Source organism: Chlamydotis macqueenii, chromosome 7, assembly GCF_036417535.1.
Source record: "Chlamydotis macqueenii isolate bChlMac1 chromosome 7, bChlMac1.mat, whole genome shotgun sequence".
Lineage (NCBI taxonomy): Eukaryota > Metazoa > Chordata > Aves > Otidiformes > Otididae > Chlamydotis > Chlamydotis macqueenii.
This window is the reverse complement of record NC_141562.1, coordinates 637,715-654,397: the sequence shown is the minus strand read 5'-3', so window position 1 is coordinate 654,397 and position 16,683 is coordinate 637,715. Positions and strand designations below refer to the sequence as shown.

The 16,683-nt window shown below is 37.9% G+C and overlaps 1 protein-coding gene across 7 annotated transcripts in view; it reads left to right on the top strand.

Moving 5' to 3' along the window:
* Nucleotides 1-16,683, top strand: part of USP54 (ubiquitin specific peptidase 54) — a 106,078-nt gene that overhangs the window by 71,849 nt on the left and 17,546 nt on the right. For all 7 annotated transcript variants that reach the window (XM_086751817.1, XM_086751815.1, XM_086751818.1 and 4 more), the window contains 8 exons: nt 349-454; nt 4,156-4,302; nt 4,990-5,139; nt 6,465-6,633; nt 9,698-9,868; nt 13,963-14,094; nt 14,390-14,770; nt 16,317-16,545. In XM_086751817.1, coding sequence (XP_086607943.1) covers nt 349-454; nt 4,156-4,302; nt 4,990-5,139; nt 6,465-6,633; nt 9,698-9,868; nt 13,963-14,094; nt 14,390-14,770; nt 16,317-16,545 — 1,485 coding nt within the window. The remainder of the gene's footprint in view (nt 1-348; nt 455-4,155; nt 4,303-4,989; nt 5,140-6,464; nt 6,634-9,697; nt 9,869-13,962; nt 14,095-14,389; nt 14,771-16,316; nt 16,546-16,683) is intronic.

Genomic DNA, 16,683 nt, shown 5'->3' with positions numbered 1-16,683 from the left:
TTACTAGGGTTGCGATTACTGAAGAAAAGTGTTTTGAAGCAAATATTTGATTTTGAAATCAAGTATTTGTCAAAATACTAAAGTGTGCTTTTAAGACATAAATTTATAAGCCAATATAGAAACTTCCTATTTTTAAGGTTTACTTGTTTTCTTTATGCGGTGTTATCAGGGAAGTTGTAGTTGTTCACGTATTTTATTTTTCTGTACTACAGTATTAAATATGAAAGTGTTATAAATTTTATGAGAAGTTAAGAACCTTAAAATACAAGTGAAACATATACTTAATGTGGGTTTGTGTTTCTATTTTAGTATTAAACTTTTACTTTCCATGCTTTCTCTATACTGAAGCAATCAAGCTATTTGTATGCTGGAGAGACGAGAGAAGCCTACTCCAGATATGTTTGGAGAGCTACTACAGAACGCCAGCACTATGGGAGACCTGCGAAACTGTCCAGTTAGTATCCTTAGTTTTCCTTTTGCGGGATGGGCAGAACAGAGAAGATTTAGTTACACTGGTGTGTACCTTTAACTCGTGAGCACTTTCAAGGTTTAGCTCATCATAATGATAAAAAAAGATGGAAGGATAGGTAAGAGAGTATTCTTTGGATTTAAATTCAGTACCTATCAGTTATTAAATGAAGGAAGGGAAAAACTACTGATGTTAAGTGCCTCTTTGACTAGACACAAGTAGTGAGACCAGGAGTAGACATAGTGTTTGGATGGAAACTAAAAATGAATGTTGCAGAGAGTTAGAAACCACAGAAAAAGGATATGGAGGAATAAATTAGAAATGCTTACATTGCTCCCAAGGAATGGCCGCACAATCCATTCCTGGTCAAGCCTGTGTTGCTGCTAGAAGCACCTATCGTATTTGCTGTTCAGCCTCACTGAGAGTTGGTGAGGCCTCCAGCACTAGCATACATGAGGCTGTAATCATGCTACTTTCATCCTATGGTGAAAGTTGTGGGATATTACCTAAAGAAACAGAAAAGACAAAGAATTTGAAGGCTGTATTGTTTTATAGGAGATTTCTGTGTGTTGATAGTGGTTTTGATTAGCTAGGCTTTTTAGAACAGTGTTCCCACAGTTCATCCCAGTCTCTCTGGTGATTCTTTCTGTTGAGGGGAGTGTGCTTCGTTTGTAGTAATAACATGAGAAAATAAGTACATATTTCTTGTAAAATCTTTCCAGCAGTACCATGCTATGGCACAGATAGCAGAACCTTTCTATCAGTCACTGTAATCATGTGTACAAGATTGGTTGTTTTGCCTAGATAAGCTTCCATTCAACTTCATTACTGCTTTTCAGTTGGAATACATTAAACTGCTGTACCTGCATCATACAGCCAAAATGTTGGTCAGGGGAAAGAGAAAAAGACTGCTGCTTCCAACTGTCAGAGCATATCCCAACAGTGGAGGGCTTATAGGCTATGCCAAAGGCAGGAATCAGCTAAAAAAAGTTCGGGGAGTGTTGGTTTGTTTATCTGAGTGAGATTTGCTGTTCAGAGTGTGGGAGGTATTGACCAGAAGTGTAGGCTATGGTTGTTGTGAGTGATGACTGCCGTTTAACCACTGAGAAACAGTTACTGCCTGTGTCCAGTTGATAGTCACAGGCTGCTGTTCTTAAAAATGTCTGATGAAATTCAGCTGAATTAAGTCCATATATCAGTTGGGTTAAGAAAAATAAATTTTTGTTCATGTAAATATAAAATGATTAAAAAAATATAAATCGTAAGGGCTTGTTTCCTAAAGCAAGACTTTGGTGTCTTGTTCTGCCTTTTAATTTGAGTGTGTCCAGATCGAGGGCTTTAGATAAGTGTGCAAGAAGAATGATCAAACTTTTTAATGTATTGATTAATAGGTAGGGCAGGAAACAGCTGTGTAATTGCTGCTTCATGTAACGCTACTGTTAAATGCCTCACCAGTCCTCAGTGAAGCAATACAGGCTCTAACAGGAATATCTTGTGTGCCTGTTCCCTGGAGGCAGTATAAGTATTTCTGTTTTATCCTCCTTCACTTTCTGTATCTTCCAACTCTGAAACATTCACTTTTAGTCTCCATTAAAACATGACTTTATTTTTTTTTTTAACATTGGCAAATTGTGGCTCACTTACCTGAGTAAAAGAAATTAAGATACTGTGTTGTTGTTTAAAAGATTCATATGAGTCCAGCTATTCAATAACTAAAGCATGGGAAATTTACTAGAAAGACTTTCTTTTTCAGAATGAACTGCTATTTAACTGTGAAATAATTGGTTGGATAAAATTGCTTGCCAGTACTTGCTGCCCCTTTCTTTTTCTATTGAGGCTTAGCTAAGGATGTCCTAAAAGTCCTGCAAAGGAAGCTTTTTATCAGGATGCCATATTCCTCTTGTCTTACAGAAAATGCTGATGATAGCTAGTTGAAGCAAAGAAGACAATTTGAGAGTGAGATAGGTTTGTTGTGAGGTAATCCACAGGAATGCTTGTACTTTGAATGACCCTTGCAAAATATGTGTGAATACAGTCATCTTAATATTAAAACCTCATATCTACATTTAAACATTAGTCCTCTGTCTTTAAAAAAAAAATTAAATCTGTCTTTATTGACTTGTTGTTAAGCTCGTTTCTTTCTGTTTTTTTTTAATTTTTCTTTTTTGTGTCTCACTGATAATTGGGACTGAAATTCTGGTTAATTTTCTAGATTGTTGTGGGGAAGAAATGCTTTACGATCTCTTCCCTAGTTTAGTGTCAGAAATGATTATATCCATTTGTGAAACTTGTTTCTGCTTGTCTCTGTAGACATGAGAAAGTATTCGGAGTATGATTTTTATTTTTTTTTTATTTTTTTTTCCTCTGGAATCTTGTAGAGGTATCTTTGTGACTTGCCACCAGAGGAAAGCAAGTGTTGCAAAGGGACTTTGTCATAGTTGTCCCCCCCTCAAAAAAAAAAAAAAGCACTGTTTACTAGAATTACAGTGATAATATCTTAATTCAGATGGTGAACTTTTCATGATACTTTAAAGATGCCCACAATTCCAACAGGTGATGGATTGGAAGGACCACTGAGAATTGTCTTAGCTTTATATCAAACTTATTTCTGAGAAGTAGAATCATAGAGTAGTTGGGGCTGGAAGGGATCTTCAAAGGCCATCTGGTCCAACCCGCCTGCAAGGAGTAGGGACATCTCCAACCAGTTCAGGTTGCTCGGAGTTGCATCCACCCTGGCCTTGAATGTTCCCAGGGATGGGGCGTCCACCACCTCTCTGGGCAATCTGTGCCAGTGTTCCACCACCCTCAGTGTAAATTTTTTTTTCCTTATATCAAGTCTGAATCTGCCTCCTTCTATTTTAAAACCATTACCCCTTATCCTATTGCAACAGGCCCTGCTGAAGAGTTTTTCCTCATCTTTCCTGTAGGCCCCCTTTAGGTACTGGAAGGTCGCTATTAGATCTCCCTGGAGCCTTCTCTTCTCCAAGCTGAACAACTCTGTGTTCTGACTAGAGAGTGAGGGGAGACTGGGCAGTGAATAAGCACTGGTAGTTATTAAAAAAATAAAAGATTAGAGTGGGAAGGGAAACAGGAAATAAGAAAAAAAGAGCTGCTATGGGTTAGTAAAACACCTCCTTTTCTCCTGATCTCCCAGCTGCTGCTCTCGTCTTTATATGAATAGTGCCCCTCACTGTCCTGTCTAAGATGAGATGCTTGAGGTACCTTGTATAACAACCATCTAATTTTAGCAGCAAAGCAGCACCTTTAAGGTTTTTTTCTGATACTGTCATATAAAGCATCAATCTCTGTAAAGAAAATTTTTAATCTGAGATTCTGATCAAAAGAAAGTGGGCTTTCCCTGCAATTTCGGAGGATGTTTTTGAGATCTTTCATGTATGCTTGCTTATCTTCTTCTAAATAAGCTGACTTTTGCACTATACCTTGTGATCCTTATCAGTAGTATGAGGAAGAATCAGCAGTGTTCACTTTAAAGCTTGCAAATACTGGATAGTCTTGATAATGCTCCTCATCTGTGACATAAGAAGGTCATATCTTGGTAGCGAGCTTATTATATGTGCTGTGTTTCACCACTGCCTCTTTGGAAACTTATATTTGGTAACGTCTTGCCTTAACATTATAGTAAGAGAAGGATTATATTCAATGTTTTGTTTTATTTAAATCCTCAGAGTAACTGTGGGGAAAAGATCCGTATTCGTCGTGTGCTGATGAACTCTCCACAGATCATCACCATTGGCTTGGTCTGGGACTCTGACCACTCTGATCTGGCTGAGGATGTGATTCACAGTCTGGGCACTTGCCTAAAACTGGGAGATGTGAGTATTTTGTATTTTGACACAACCTACACACACTGCCTATTCCAGTGCTTGATCAATGGTCCTTGCGTAGTAAAGCAGTAATGCACTAAAAAATTAGTCCTGTGCATCTTTAAAGAAAACATAGTCAATTAAATAGGCAGAAAACATTTTTTTTAATGTGTGCCGAATTCTTTCGATCTACTAATGTCTTCAGTTCATCTTTTATGTGATATTGTCATAAATTTGTCTTTGCTTAAGTTAGAATAAATGCCAGCTGTTTGCTGTCAGAACCTCTTCGTTTCTGCAAAGCAAAGAGGAATTAATATTTTAAGCAGTATTTGATATAGTCAGCAGGCATGACATAGAGAATACAAATTTTCAGAATAGAACCACACTTTGAATTCTGAAATAGTATTATATCATTGTAAATGTTTTCCTTAAAGTACAGCCACAATCTCCAAGACTGACTTGATTCTTGAGTATCTGGTGAGTTGGTAGGAGTCTGTTCCTGGTCTATGTCACTGGATTTGTTTAAACATTGCTTAATTACGTACATATTTGTTGCCTTGTTTTCTCTATCCTTTTTGAAGTAAAAACCTGACACCTCTCTATAGTACTTTGAGGTCTTCAAATGTAATGCAATATGTAAAATTCTGGATATTTAATTAATTTCTCCTTTTATTTTCCTTACTTCCCTTCTTGAAGCTCTTCTTCAGAGTAACTGATGACAGAGCAAAACACTCAGAGCTGTATTTGGTGGGAATGATCTGTTACTATGGAAAACATTATTCTACCTTCTTCTTCCAAACTAAAATCCGCAAGTGGATGTACTTTGATGATGCTCATGTAAAAGAGGTGAGAAAATAATGTTTAGAAAAATAATCTGTTAGAAATTTGTTAGCTACTTGTGTGTAGATCCATACTATTTTCTACAGATTTCGAGAAATTTTGTCTATTTTTCCACTTGAGACCAATTAATCTGTTGCTCCTTTTTCTGAGCAAAGTAAAGCATTCTCAAAAAAGCATACCAGAAATCTCAGAAGCCCTATTCTTAGTTCTGTTCTTTTGGCTGCCAGTCTTGCTTTTATGCTGTTGATTGAAAGCCTGCAGTTTGCTTGTGCACACAGCTAACATATATCTCTTTCCCTTGCTGACAAGCAATATAGCTACTAGTGCCTGCTTTTTGGGTTTTTTGTTGAAGTATCTAGATGCTAGTCTTCCCTTGTGGCTGCTCCCACAACAAATTTTCTGCTTCTTCTGTTAGTACTTACCACCCCTCCCACCCCACCCCGCCTCTTTTCATCAAGCATGAGGCCCTTGACATTAAAGATACCAGTGCTGGGATCTTGGCACAGTTGTTACATCCCATTAGTTTATTTGGCATTATTTCATACCACTCTCCTTTTATTCCTTTTAGTCATGGAAGCACAATGATGAGAGAGGAAAATTTTTCTCCTGTAGTCATGCCAAGCACGTTTTCAAAGGGAAAACTCTAATCCTTGTGTTTGTTCAGTCACATTTTTCTGCAGCAAACCTTTGCCAAGGACAGGTACTGCAGTGCTTTAGTGGAATACTTGTATATGGAGCAAATGTGTTGGAATAGATCTTCAGTGTATTACGTGAAACATATTAGAAACATGGAGAAGATTTTTGAGATGAATATAACTGTATGAATTATTGCCTGGCCTATCAAAATGCTTGCAGCGGTTCTGTAACAGCAGAAATTCACATACCAAAGTGGTTAGCTTTGACTTGGTTTTGCCTTCATGCTGTTGATGTCTTTTATTGTTCATTTTGTTTATGCTGATGGATACATTAAGAAACTTTGTTAACAAATTCTTCTTTTTTTGACTGATGCAAAGTTAAAACATTTCAGAGGATGAAAAGCTTCTTACGGGGAAAAAAGTCTGAAAGGGAAGGATTATTTTTGTAGTTGTTTTTTTAGCAGGAATTGTAAATTCCTTTAGTTGTAACATGGTGAATACGTTGATTTTAGTTGGGTTGGTTCCAGAGCTTTCTTGGTGAGTCCAGTTCAATGCTGGATATAGGAGGAGTTAAAGAATGTTGGTGGAAAATCAAACTCTGAAGGAAATACAAGGGAAAAAAAGAGAGCTTATTTTAGAAAATAATGACTGAAAACCTTTCTTCTGCATTTTTTTTAATTGTTATTGTTAATTCAGATTGGTCCAAAATGGAAAGATGTTGTGACAAAGTGCATTAAGGGTCACTATCAGCCTTTGCTGCTACTGTATGCAGATCCAAGAGGAACTCCAGTGTCAACACAAGACTTGCCCCCTCAAGTGAATTTACAGCAATATAGCAGGACTTGCTATGATAGTGAGGATTCGGGTAAGCAGTCTGGACTATGTGCCTTATGCCTTTATGCTGTAATGCTGCAAATGAAAAGTTCTTTTCCTTTGAGTGTGGTTTTGTTAGCCTGTGTCCTTGTTGCTTATAAAAGCTTGTTTGGAATTCTGAAGAGAACTTTCAGTGTTTCACCTTTGAACCTTTCTCTCAGTCCAAGACCTGATTGTTTGGGTGGTTATCTTTTTCAAAAAGGTGTGGAGGAACAAACTGAAGAAAAAAAAAAAAAAGAGTGACCTGTTGTAGCATGGATGTAGAGAAAAACAATAACTGATTACTTCAATGACTGAGTTTATAAATCCATCAGCAATTTTAACAGGAAGGGAACGAGACCAGAGGTGCATGAACACATATATAAATTAAAGGAAGCTGCAGATTTAAACTTGGGAGGGAAGTTAGGGAGAAGAAATATTAAGGAAATGTCATAGAGGAGTCCTTTGCTAGGATGATGAAGGGATGTGGGGAGAAGGGGAAGAAACACTGTTATATTAAAAATAAGAGAGAATCAGTACAGCTTATCTTCAGCCTTTGGCTTGTCTTTTAATCAGATAAAGCAGTGCAAGAGATATGAACTGATTTGTGTGAGTCTGAAGGGGAAGGGATTGGCAAAGGCTTATGTGCATAGGTCATGTTTACTTTTTCATTTTTCATGGTCTATTTTGCATCAAAAAGGATGTACAACTATAGATATGTAGCACTTAACATATGAGACCTTCAACACATTGCTGCTTCCTGAATTCTTTGTAATGGTAGTCCATTCAGTTAGGAAGGTGCCCACGTAAGGTGCTTCAGAGGTTAGAACTCGGTCTGCTCAAGGTATCCGTAGTGGTCTGAATAGGCTGTTGGTTTACTGAAGTTCTGGATAATTTCGGACATTTAGTCACACCATGAGGGTTGAGACCTCATTTAAAGAGGAGTAGATAAATTCTGAGAAATATATGGAATTGCAATCCAGGTAGGGTGAAAATAAAAACTGGGTCTAAGTTTATATTGTAATGGCTTTGCAAAAGAAGATTTATTTTTTTTTTTCTATTTTTGGATGTTTGCAGAGAATATCCTGAGTTAGAGATGGGTTTAAAAGTTGCCAAGAACAGCAAGGTGTGACTAAAACCAGAAGTGCAACCTTTCTTCCAGGTTTTTAACCTCTTTATACAACTGTAGTTCCAAGAATATTTTATGGTTTTCTGGCCAATACCTAACTTTATGCTTCCTGGCAATGAATCTGTAGAGAATATCTGCTGTCTCCTTATATGTTGCCAATCTACCAGTAAATCTCCAACTCCTCTTAAAATAAATGCAAATAAACCCACTGGTAAGACGACCTTCACTTCTTACTTGACAAGATGCATCTTCCTGTTCCTGTTCTCAAAAAAAAAAAAAAAAAAAGAGAAGTCTGGAGGAGGGAGATAGGCTGTAAATTTGACTTGCTGTTCTGCTGATTGATCTCCAGCAAATACAGTTAACTCTTCTGCTCATTGTCTTTGCAATATCTAATATTATTGTTCTAAAATGATTTCAGGAAGCTGAATACAAAAATATATATATATATAAAAAGATATTTCCTTTCAAATAAAATTCAGAAGGCTCTAGTGAGTAACCTTGTCTTTCATTTCAAAAACACTTGGTGAGTCCTCAAGGCTTCTTCCTGTAGTCGGCCGTCTTCAACACTGATACCAAACTCCTGAGAGAATTTGTGAGATACTGTAGGTCAAGGTGCCAGGAGAAATCATACCCTACACATTTTCCTGTCAAATAGAAGTGAATTATCTTCTGACCTTGTAGATATCTAAAGTTTTCAACCCTAACATACCTTTTTCAGAATGGCCTTTTTGTATCTCACTAAGTATAACTACAGCTTCTTCTGGGTTCCTCGATGTTATCAGATATCCACAGCCCATAATTCAGAAATGAACAGAGATTGCTTATTCTTAAATTGTTAGTTACAATATTGTACCTGAAGTTTTGTCAAGGGAATCTGATAAATGCATCTTTCCTCTATAATTTGCAGTATCAGATCTTGATGTGATTAGATTATCAAAGATGCTAGTACCTAATGTTGTGAAGCTAAGTCCAAACAACTCTTCTTAGTGTTTTTTTTTGTTTTCTGTTGAATAAAGACTCCAGTTTACAAATTGTTTTCTAGTACTCTGTTTCACAGCACTGATTCCTGTTGCATACATTCACATTCTTCTTTAATTTATTTTTTCTTTCTTGATTTCTCCACTGAGAAACAATTATGAAGTGAATATCCTGTGTGTTCAGGAGTGTATGTGTCACATACATAAAAAGATCAATAATCTTCAAACTGTTCAAATTTTTACTTCTATGTACTGAAAGTGATGGGAGGAGTTTGTCTTTTTCTCCTCTTTTAATGAGTTTAAGAATTACTGTACTGAAGTTGAATCATGATGCTTCTTTCTTTTCAGTGTCCCACTTGTGCAGGGGATCAATGCTAACTTCTTGAAAAGGAACAGGTTATTTTGAAAAATATATAAAAAAAAAAAAGCTTTGAAACCTTTGAAAAAAGCTTTATACTTTGAAAAGTATAAAGCTTTACTAGATAAGCTTTTGATTCATAGTAGATTGAAGTGTGTTAATCATTGTAACTTGTGATGTTCTTATCTTTATTAATATTTTGTACTTGGCTAATTTTTTAACTTTGACTTTCCCTGAAGTAATGTATTTCATATTTTAATTATATTTGACAGTGTCAAAAATTTAATGAAAAATAGTTTGTGTCATACTAATGTGTACTTTCAGTCCAATGGATGTAGTTTAATTTTGCGTAATAAAAGGATTTGGTAAATTTGGAGTTCTCAGAGAGAAATTTTTTAGAAGGAATTACGTTCTTCCTCCATTCCAAAGGAGAGGACCTTTCCCATAAGCTCTGGCAACCTTGAATCTGGGTTTGTATGTTTGGTACTCTGTTTTTCTGTTAACTTCTCTATAGTTTCCTCTGTTTTCTTTTTTTTTTTTTTTTTTTTTTAGCCTTTCCTGTCTTTTATAATAGCTCTGAAAGATTGAAATTTGACATTACTTCCTTCCCTAGGGAGAGAACCTTCCATCTCGAGTGATACCAGGACAGATTCCTCTACAGAGAGCTATCCTTATAAACAGGCGCACCATGAGTCTGCAGTCAGTCACTTCTCCTCTGACTCGCAGGGGACCGTCATCTACAATGTGGAGAATGATGCAGCTTCACAAAGCAGCAGGGACACAGGTAGCAGATGCTGTTATATATGTGTGATCGTGGTCATTGAATATGATGACTGCAGTGGATTCCAGTGAAAAATCTCTCTATCTACAACTTATAACAGGATAGCAAACAGTGTTTATTATCCTAAATGTTTTTGCTTTTTAATGAACCATTTGCATTCACCAAAAATAAGCATAATTCTAAATGTCTTGTTGGCTTTTGTAGACTTGTATCTAGCCAGACAAACATTTACAGACATGTTTTCTGTTGTCCACAATCCTACCTGCTCTCTTTGTTTGTATAATTCTGTACGTTGGAGTCTGCACAGTGCCATTGTACAGTTTGGTAAGTGTTGTGTGTGCTACTTACTCATCCACAGGCAGTTACTTCATTTCAGGAGTTGCAGCTGTGTGGGAAAGGGGCTTTCAGGACCAGAATCTCTCATACTTGAGCCCTAAGGACTTTTTGTGTAAGTGGGTGTTGGTAGTATTTACTGCACCGGGGAGGAGCATAAGATGATTTCCTGCCTGTGCCATGGAAGTAAGTTAAGTGAGAATCTGCAATGAGAAGGCAACTGTATTATGTTCCTTCGGGCAACTGAACAGTCTGCCTGAGCACTCTTTAGTTGAAAAGAGGTTAACTGGAAGTCTGAAGGCCTAGATCTGCTCTATTGTTCATGCACAGTGACCCTAGTCAGCCTGTTCCTGCATACAGTAAGTTCTAACACGACTTGTTAAAAACCAGTGTATGAGTGAAGGTCAGAGTTCTCGAGCATCAGAAATATGATCCATTAAGTCTGTTTGAAAAGTTCCTTTATTGTACCTTAAATAGGCTTTCTAAGACATAAGAATTGAATCAACAACTGTTTCTTGCACCAGTGTCAACAGCTATCATACCATTTCATCCTTTTAGTTGCAAAATAGTTGTTCTGTTGAATTGTGACGATTTATGCATATTTTGTTTGAAACAATCTAGAGTACAAATATTTTTATATCAAAATCCAGAAGAAATGTTTCAAGTTGTTTTTTTGTTAGTACTTTGATTCTTCATCAGAGGTTCAAGTAATTCTAATATATGGTTTTAGGTAGCCCAACAGTACTTCTAATATTTTAGTAAATACTTAACGTTGTAGATTCCAGTCATAGTCCTAAGTGGAGTGTCAGAAAGAAGGGAAAGTTGGAGCAGAATTTGAGTGATGAGAAAATAAAATTTATGTTGATCTTCAGAGTACAAAGAAGACAAAATTGAAAATGCTAATGGAATATTGTTTGTATAGTCTGCAAAAGTGGCACAGAGTTTATTGGATTAGGTTTCCCCTTGCAAAATTTGCAATGCAGAGGAGAAATCAACAGAAAAGGGAGGGTAGGGGGATGGTTGCAAACATGTAAGCATGAAGTTCAGCATGTAACACTTCTGTTCTGTCATTTTTAGTGACTTTGTCCTTTTCTTTTTCTTTCTTCTCCTACTGATTCTATCCTATGTTATTCCCTTCAGCTTAGCCTGTCTCACCACCTAAGTTAAGTTGTCCTCATCTTCCCTTGATTCAGCCTTAGCTGTAGTCAGTCTGTCCCCTTAGCTAGCCACCTATCTAGACATTTCCCCTTTTTTTTACCCACCCAAAACCTTTCCAAAAAAGTCAGTCTGCCAACTCATACAACTGCTCAGTCATCAAATGCTGATCCGTGGGGCTATAAAGAAGCCATCCACATTGACCTGTCAACTGAATCGTTCTGGGCAAGAGCAGGATTCTTCATTTAATGGCCATTTACTCACTACTCCAGCCCAGAAAATTATGGACCCTGTCCCACATCGTCCTCCAGAGAAGGACCACCATTGGGTCGTATGACCTCAGGCACCTGGGTACTTCAGAATGGGGACATGAAGAGTGGCTGCGTAAGCCCTCTCATGCTCCTACCAACCTGTGCTGCTGAGAAAAATGTGCGTATTCTGACTGCCCTATTCATGCAACTGAGATTTCAGTGGGAGGGAGTAGGGGGGCATTCTGTCTTAACCTGTCTGATTTCATTCTCTTTAACATATTCTTAGACATGCACACAACCCCTACAAAAACAAACTTTTCCTTTGAAATCACTGTTTGCTTATGAAGCCATCCCATCTCTGGAGGATAAGGTATTTAAGTGATACGTTCAGCAAGGGATACCTTTTAAGTACACGATTGGGTACTCCAACAGAAATACTGTCTTGTTATTTTAGTAAATTTTAAAAATGAGTGTAAAGTGTTAGCCAGTGTTCTTGGGATTGTAGTTGCTATATTCATACATTTTGTTGGATTTAGTCTTTGTTCTGGCGGATCCAAATAGAGACAGTGAAGCCTATGTCCTGCAAACTTTTGATTCTTGGCATCTCCTCCATTGCTATTAAATGTCCATGACAGTACGACAAAATTTGCAATTTATGAAAGGAGGAGAAAATACTTATGCAAACCTAGCAGCCTTCATTCTACAAGGCTAAGATGGGCTCTAATTAGTATATGCAAACCGTAAGCTTGCTCCAGTAGCACTAAATATCTTTAAATAGTTTTTATCACAGTTCCTGAAGGACGCTAACCAAGCACTCCCTATCAGGCTGAGAGAACTTTGGCAGGGAAAATGTTTAACAAGAGAAGTTACACACTCTAAAGTTGAAACATAAGCCTCTTCTGTCTTGAGAGGGAGCCACTACAAGGTATAAGATAATGCTGTTCTTTCGGTCCTTAAAAGATGTGTGACAGTCCATGCTGTGAAGGAAAAAAAAAAAAATTATGCCAAAGCACTGACTGAGTCACCTAAATGTTGCACATCTATCTTCACTACCAACATTTCTATTTTACTTCCTTAATTCCTTTTCTTTTATATAATATACTTGTTTCTACGGAATTTGGCTACCAAATCACTCTCCACTTTGTAAATGAATAGAAGTGCCAGTCTTGTGTAGCTTGCTTTTTGTTGTTTGGATTCTTTCCCACTCATTTATTGTAGTATCTTTGTAGCAATTGTAGTTGAAGTTAATTACTTTTTCAACTGTTGAAGGTACAATTTTATGTGTAAAGTCTGCTTTAAATGTTGTTGATCTTTATGTTAATTTCTCGAGAAGGGGGAATGCTCGGAACAGTCAGCTGTGTAGTCCGGGGGCTGTTAATCCACTGTTGGGTAGTAGGGATTTTCCTTTCCTATCATCTTATGCAAGGTGAAAGTTGGTGATGTAAAGGCTAGAGAAAAGTCTTTGTAGCTTATTCATAAATTCCCTTCTTATCCTGCATCTCTGCTTGGGACAACTCACGTGAGTAAAGCTATGCGTGTGTTTGTGCTTGCAGCAGGTTTAGGACTGTGAATGTGTGACAACCATAAAATTAGGAAAAGCCGATACAGAAAACTTGTGATGTCAAATACTCTTAATTTGCATTTGATGTGAGGAAATAGGGAATAAATCATGTGCAAGAGAAAACATTAGTACTCAAACACATGAGCTTGTAATAAGGGAACGTTGTCGTGTGTCAGCTGATCCATGTTGATGGTTTGTGTGTATGCTCTTAGCTTGTGGCAGATGTGAATTAGCTGGCTTAGCCCTGGAGAGCCAACTGAGGCTTCTTCACTGTAGACTAAGCTAACTCAGATTACTTAGTATTTGCTACAGGCGAAGAGACTGCAGATGGATAGTTAGTGCAGAGCAGCTGATGATGTGCAGTAATTTATTATTACACAGTAACTGTTTCATGTGGTTTGAGTCTTCATTCAACAGAGTAATGTCAAGGAGCTGTCCTTAGGAGTTTCATGTTCATGGCCATTAAAACCAAAAAAGTATTCAGACAGCAAGAAAGTGGTTTCCTTAGACTATTAGAAGAGAAGGCAGAGTCAACTTTTTCCTCTGCCTGTGGATGAGCTCTCATTAACCAGAGTCCTTGGAGGGGCTGTATTGCTCTTTTATGGCCTTAAAACCAGAATACCCTTCCCTCCCCAAGACAAAACCAAAAACTTTTGGGTACAAAAACTTACCCAGACCTGGCAGTTAGCATTGAAGCGTCTGCAGCTCCTAAGGAGCAGGAGAGCCCTGCTGCTCTTAGCACACAGAACACTCAGTCCAAAGGCTCTTGTCATCTCTACTGTGTTCTGTCCTTCCAGGGCACCTGACTGACAGTGAGTGCAATCAGAAGCATGTTTCCAAAAAGGGCTCACTGGCAGACCGCAAGAGGAGTTCTAGCCGATCTCGGCGAAAAGGAGAGGAGGCTCAGTCATCAGGATACCATAGTGAAGGCAAGAGATATTACTTTATTTCAAATATCAATATATTTTTCTGCATGTTTTTAAGATCCTCAGTTTGTACATGCATTTCCCTCCTTGTTTCTTACATCTTTGTCTACATTTTTGTCCTGTCTTTGCTTTTTTTTTGTTGGTTTTTTTTTGGGGGGGGTGTTGGTTGGGGTTTTTTATATTGTTGGAGTTTTTTTGGTTTTTTACTTTTCAAAGTCTGCATTAAGATGCTGCAAGTAAGGCTGCAGGTTTAATCTGAAGTTATTTTTGTGGCTTTTGCTGTCTCTGTAAACTGCAGGAGAAACCTTGAAGGAGAAACAAGCCCCTAGAACTGCCCCCAAACCATCCAGCAGCACCAGCAGGCTGAGGGAATTTAAAGAGACAGTGAGCAATATGATCCACAGCAGACCACAGCAGACTTCTCAAACCATCCAGAATTCCCCTCGTGGAGGGAGTAGCATGGATCAGGCAGAAACACGACCCTCAAAAAGCCTATCTGCGCACTCTCGGGACTGGGAAGTGGAGAGTACCAGTAGTGAGTCTAAATCCAGTTCATCCAGCAGGTACCGGCCAACCTGGAGACCCAAAAGAGAATCTCTCAATATAGACAGCATCTTCAGTAAAGACAAGAGGAAACATTGTGGCTACACTCAGCTTAGCCCCTTCTCTGAAGAAGCAGGTAAGAGTTTGAGAAGAAAGATTTTTTTTTTTTTTTTTTTTTTTTTAATTTTTTTTTTTCTCTTTTTTTCCTCAGAATGTGTGAATTTTATACTAATCCACTATCCGATTTTGTTTAAATAAAGTAGGAAAGTGAAATTTTGAACGTGGCATTTAGGTCAGTGGTGAGTCATGTTCTTGAAGGCGAGTTTCTGTGTGGGTATTCATGTTGCATGTATGATACTTTGCTTTCTGTGTGCTAAATTTCACATGTAAGGAAATAATAAGGGAAACATTACCATCTGTGCTGCTTAAATGGACACAGGGATAGACTGCTAAGTATCTGGAAGTTCATCCCTTGGAGTGGCCTTTTGTATTGGTCCAGTTTTTTCTCTGGCTCGTCACGGTGTTTTTGCATCATGGCTCAGACTATGGTGTGGCGAGTACTTCACGTATCAGTGCTGAGTTCTTGTTATGAGAATAAGAGCATGGCAACCAGTGATTATTTGGGACCATTTTACACCATAGCAGCTATGCAACTTGTACATAGAGACTTTGTCCTTAGTTTTGCTGGTTTTGAAGGTAATAAAATCTGTTGCAAAACGACTTGAGTTGTCTTTTGTTGCCCCAGCCCTCCCACTTCCCTTTTCTCAGTCTGCAAATGAATATAACAGTTATTTTACTCCCTGTTAAGATGAGAGTAGTCCTGAAACTGCAAAGGGTGTGGAGAGCAGATGTTTGCCAGTTCCTGGTTTTTATGGTCTTAATGCTGCTGGAGCTGCTGTGCTCCCATCTCAGAGTGCTTGAAGGACAGTGTGTGGATGAGAAGGAAGAAGTTTGTGTGACTAGCAGTAGAGTTGTAGTTAGTGAGGATGCTGTTGCAGAAAGAGGGGGCTGCCTGGAGAGAGGGAGAGACAAATGATACCTACTAGAACGAGCTAAAGGTTGAAAAGAATTAGGAAGCATAAAGAAATACTTATAGAGAGAGTAAAGGGAGAAGAGAACACAGTGCCAGGGAAGGAAGCAGGGTGAGCAAACAAGAGGCAAGTGGGAAGACACAGTGAAATCAGGAAAGAAGAATTAAAATAAAAAAAGAAGAAAAGTTTTCCTGTCCTTTGTGAACTAATGTTATATAAAGCTCATCAAATCGTAAAATAAACGATGTAAAAAGTGGAGCATCTGAAATAGATATGACAGAGTACAATGACAAATATAAACTGGAAATACAGTTGAGTATTCTGTAAAATGATCTTGTACAAATAGAAATTGTTATAGGGAGGAGAGGTTTTGTTTCCAGACTTGATTGTTACCTGGGGGGGAATATGGCAAGTTATACAAAAGGGGAGAGATTCAGAAATAAATTTGTTGAATAGATTATTCAATATTCCTAATATTACTGGGAATGCTGTAAAAGCATTGGGGTTTTTTTTCTGCTTAATATTGCTAGTTTTACACTAAATTAAAGACAGCGCTTCTGGTTTAAGCATGGTTGAGAAGCTAACCTGAAGATGATTTGCTGGTGTTGGAGCTTGGATTTTCTACGAAGCTATACTCTTTTGTCTTGACAGGTAAAGAGCTTATTGAGAATGAAATGAAGGAACACTCTTTTCAAGAAACAAGATCAAGTCAGTCAAATATCAGATACAAGCGTGGTGTGCTAGGCCGGGGCACCCAGCATCGTGCGGTGGATCAGCATCCTCATCTAATACAGAGGATGGAGTCTGGCTATGAAAGCAGTGAACGCAACAGCAACAGCCCCGTTAGTCTGGACATGCCCTTGTCTGAAAGTATTCACAGGTAGATTTCAACAAACTTGATTTTTGGAGTGATTTCTTCTTGATTTCTTTTTTGTAGTTACATAGTGGTGTAAACCATTTTTTAAAAAATACAAAATGATGCTCTTAGCTTGCAGGCTTATTGGGGCAGGGGAGAAAT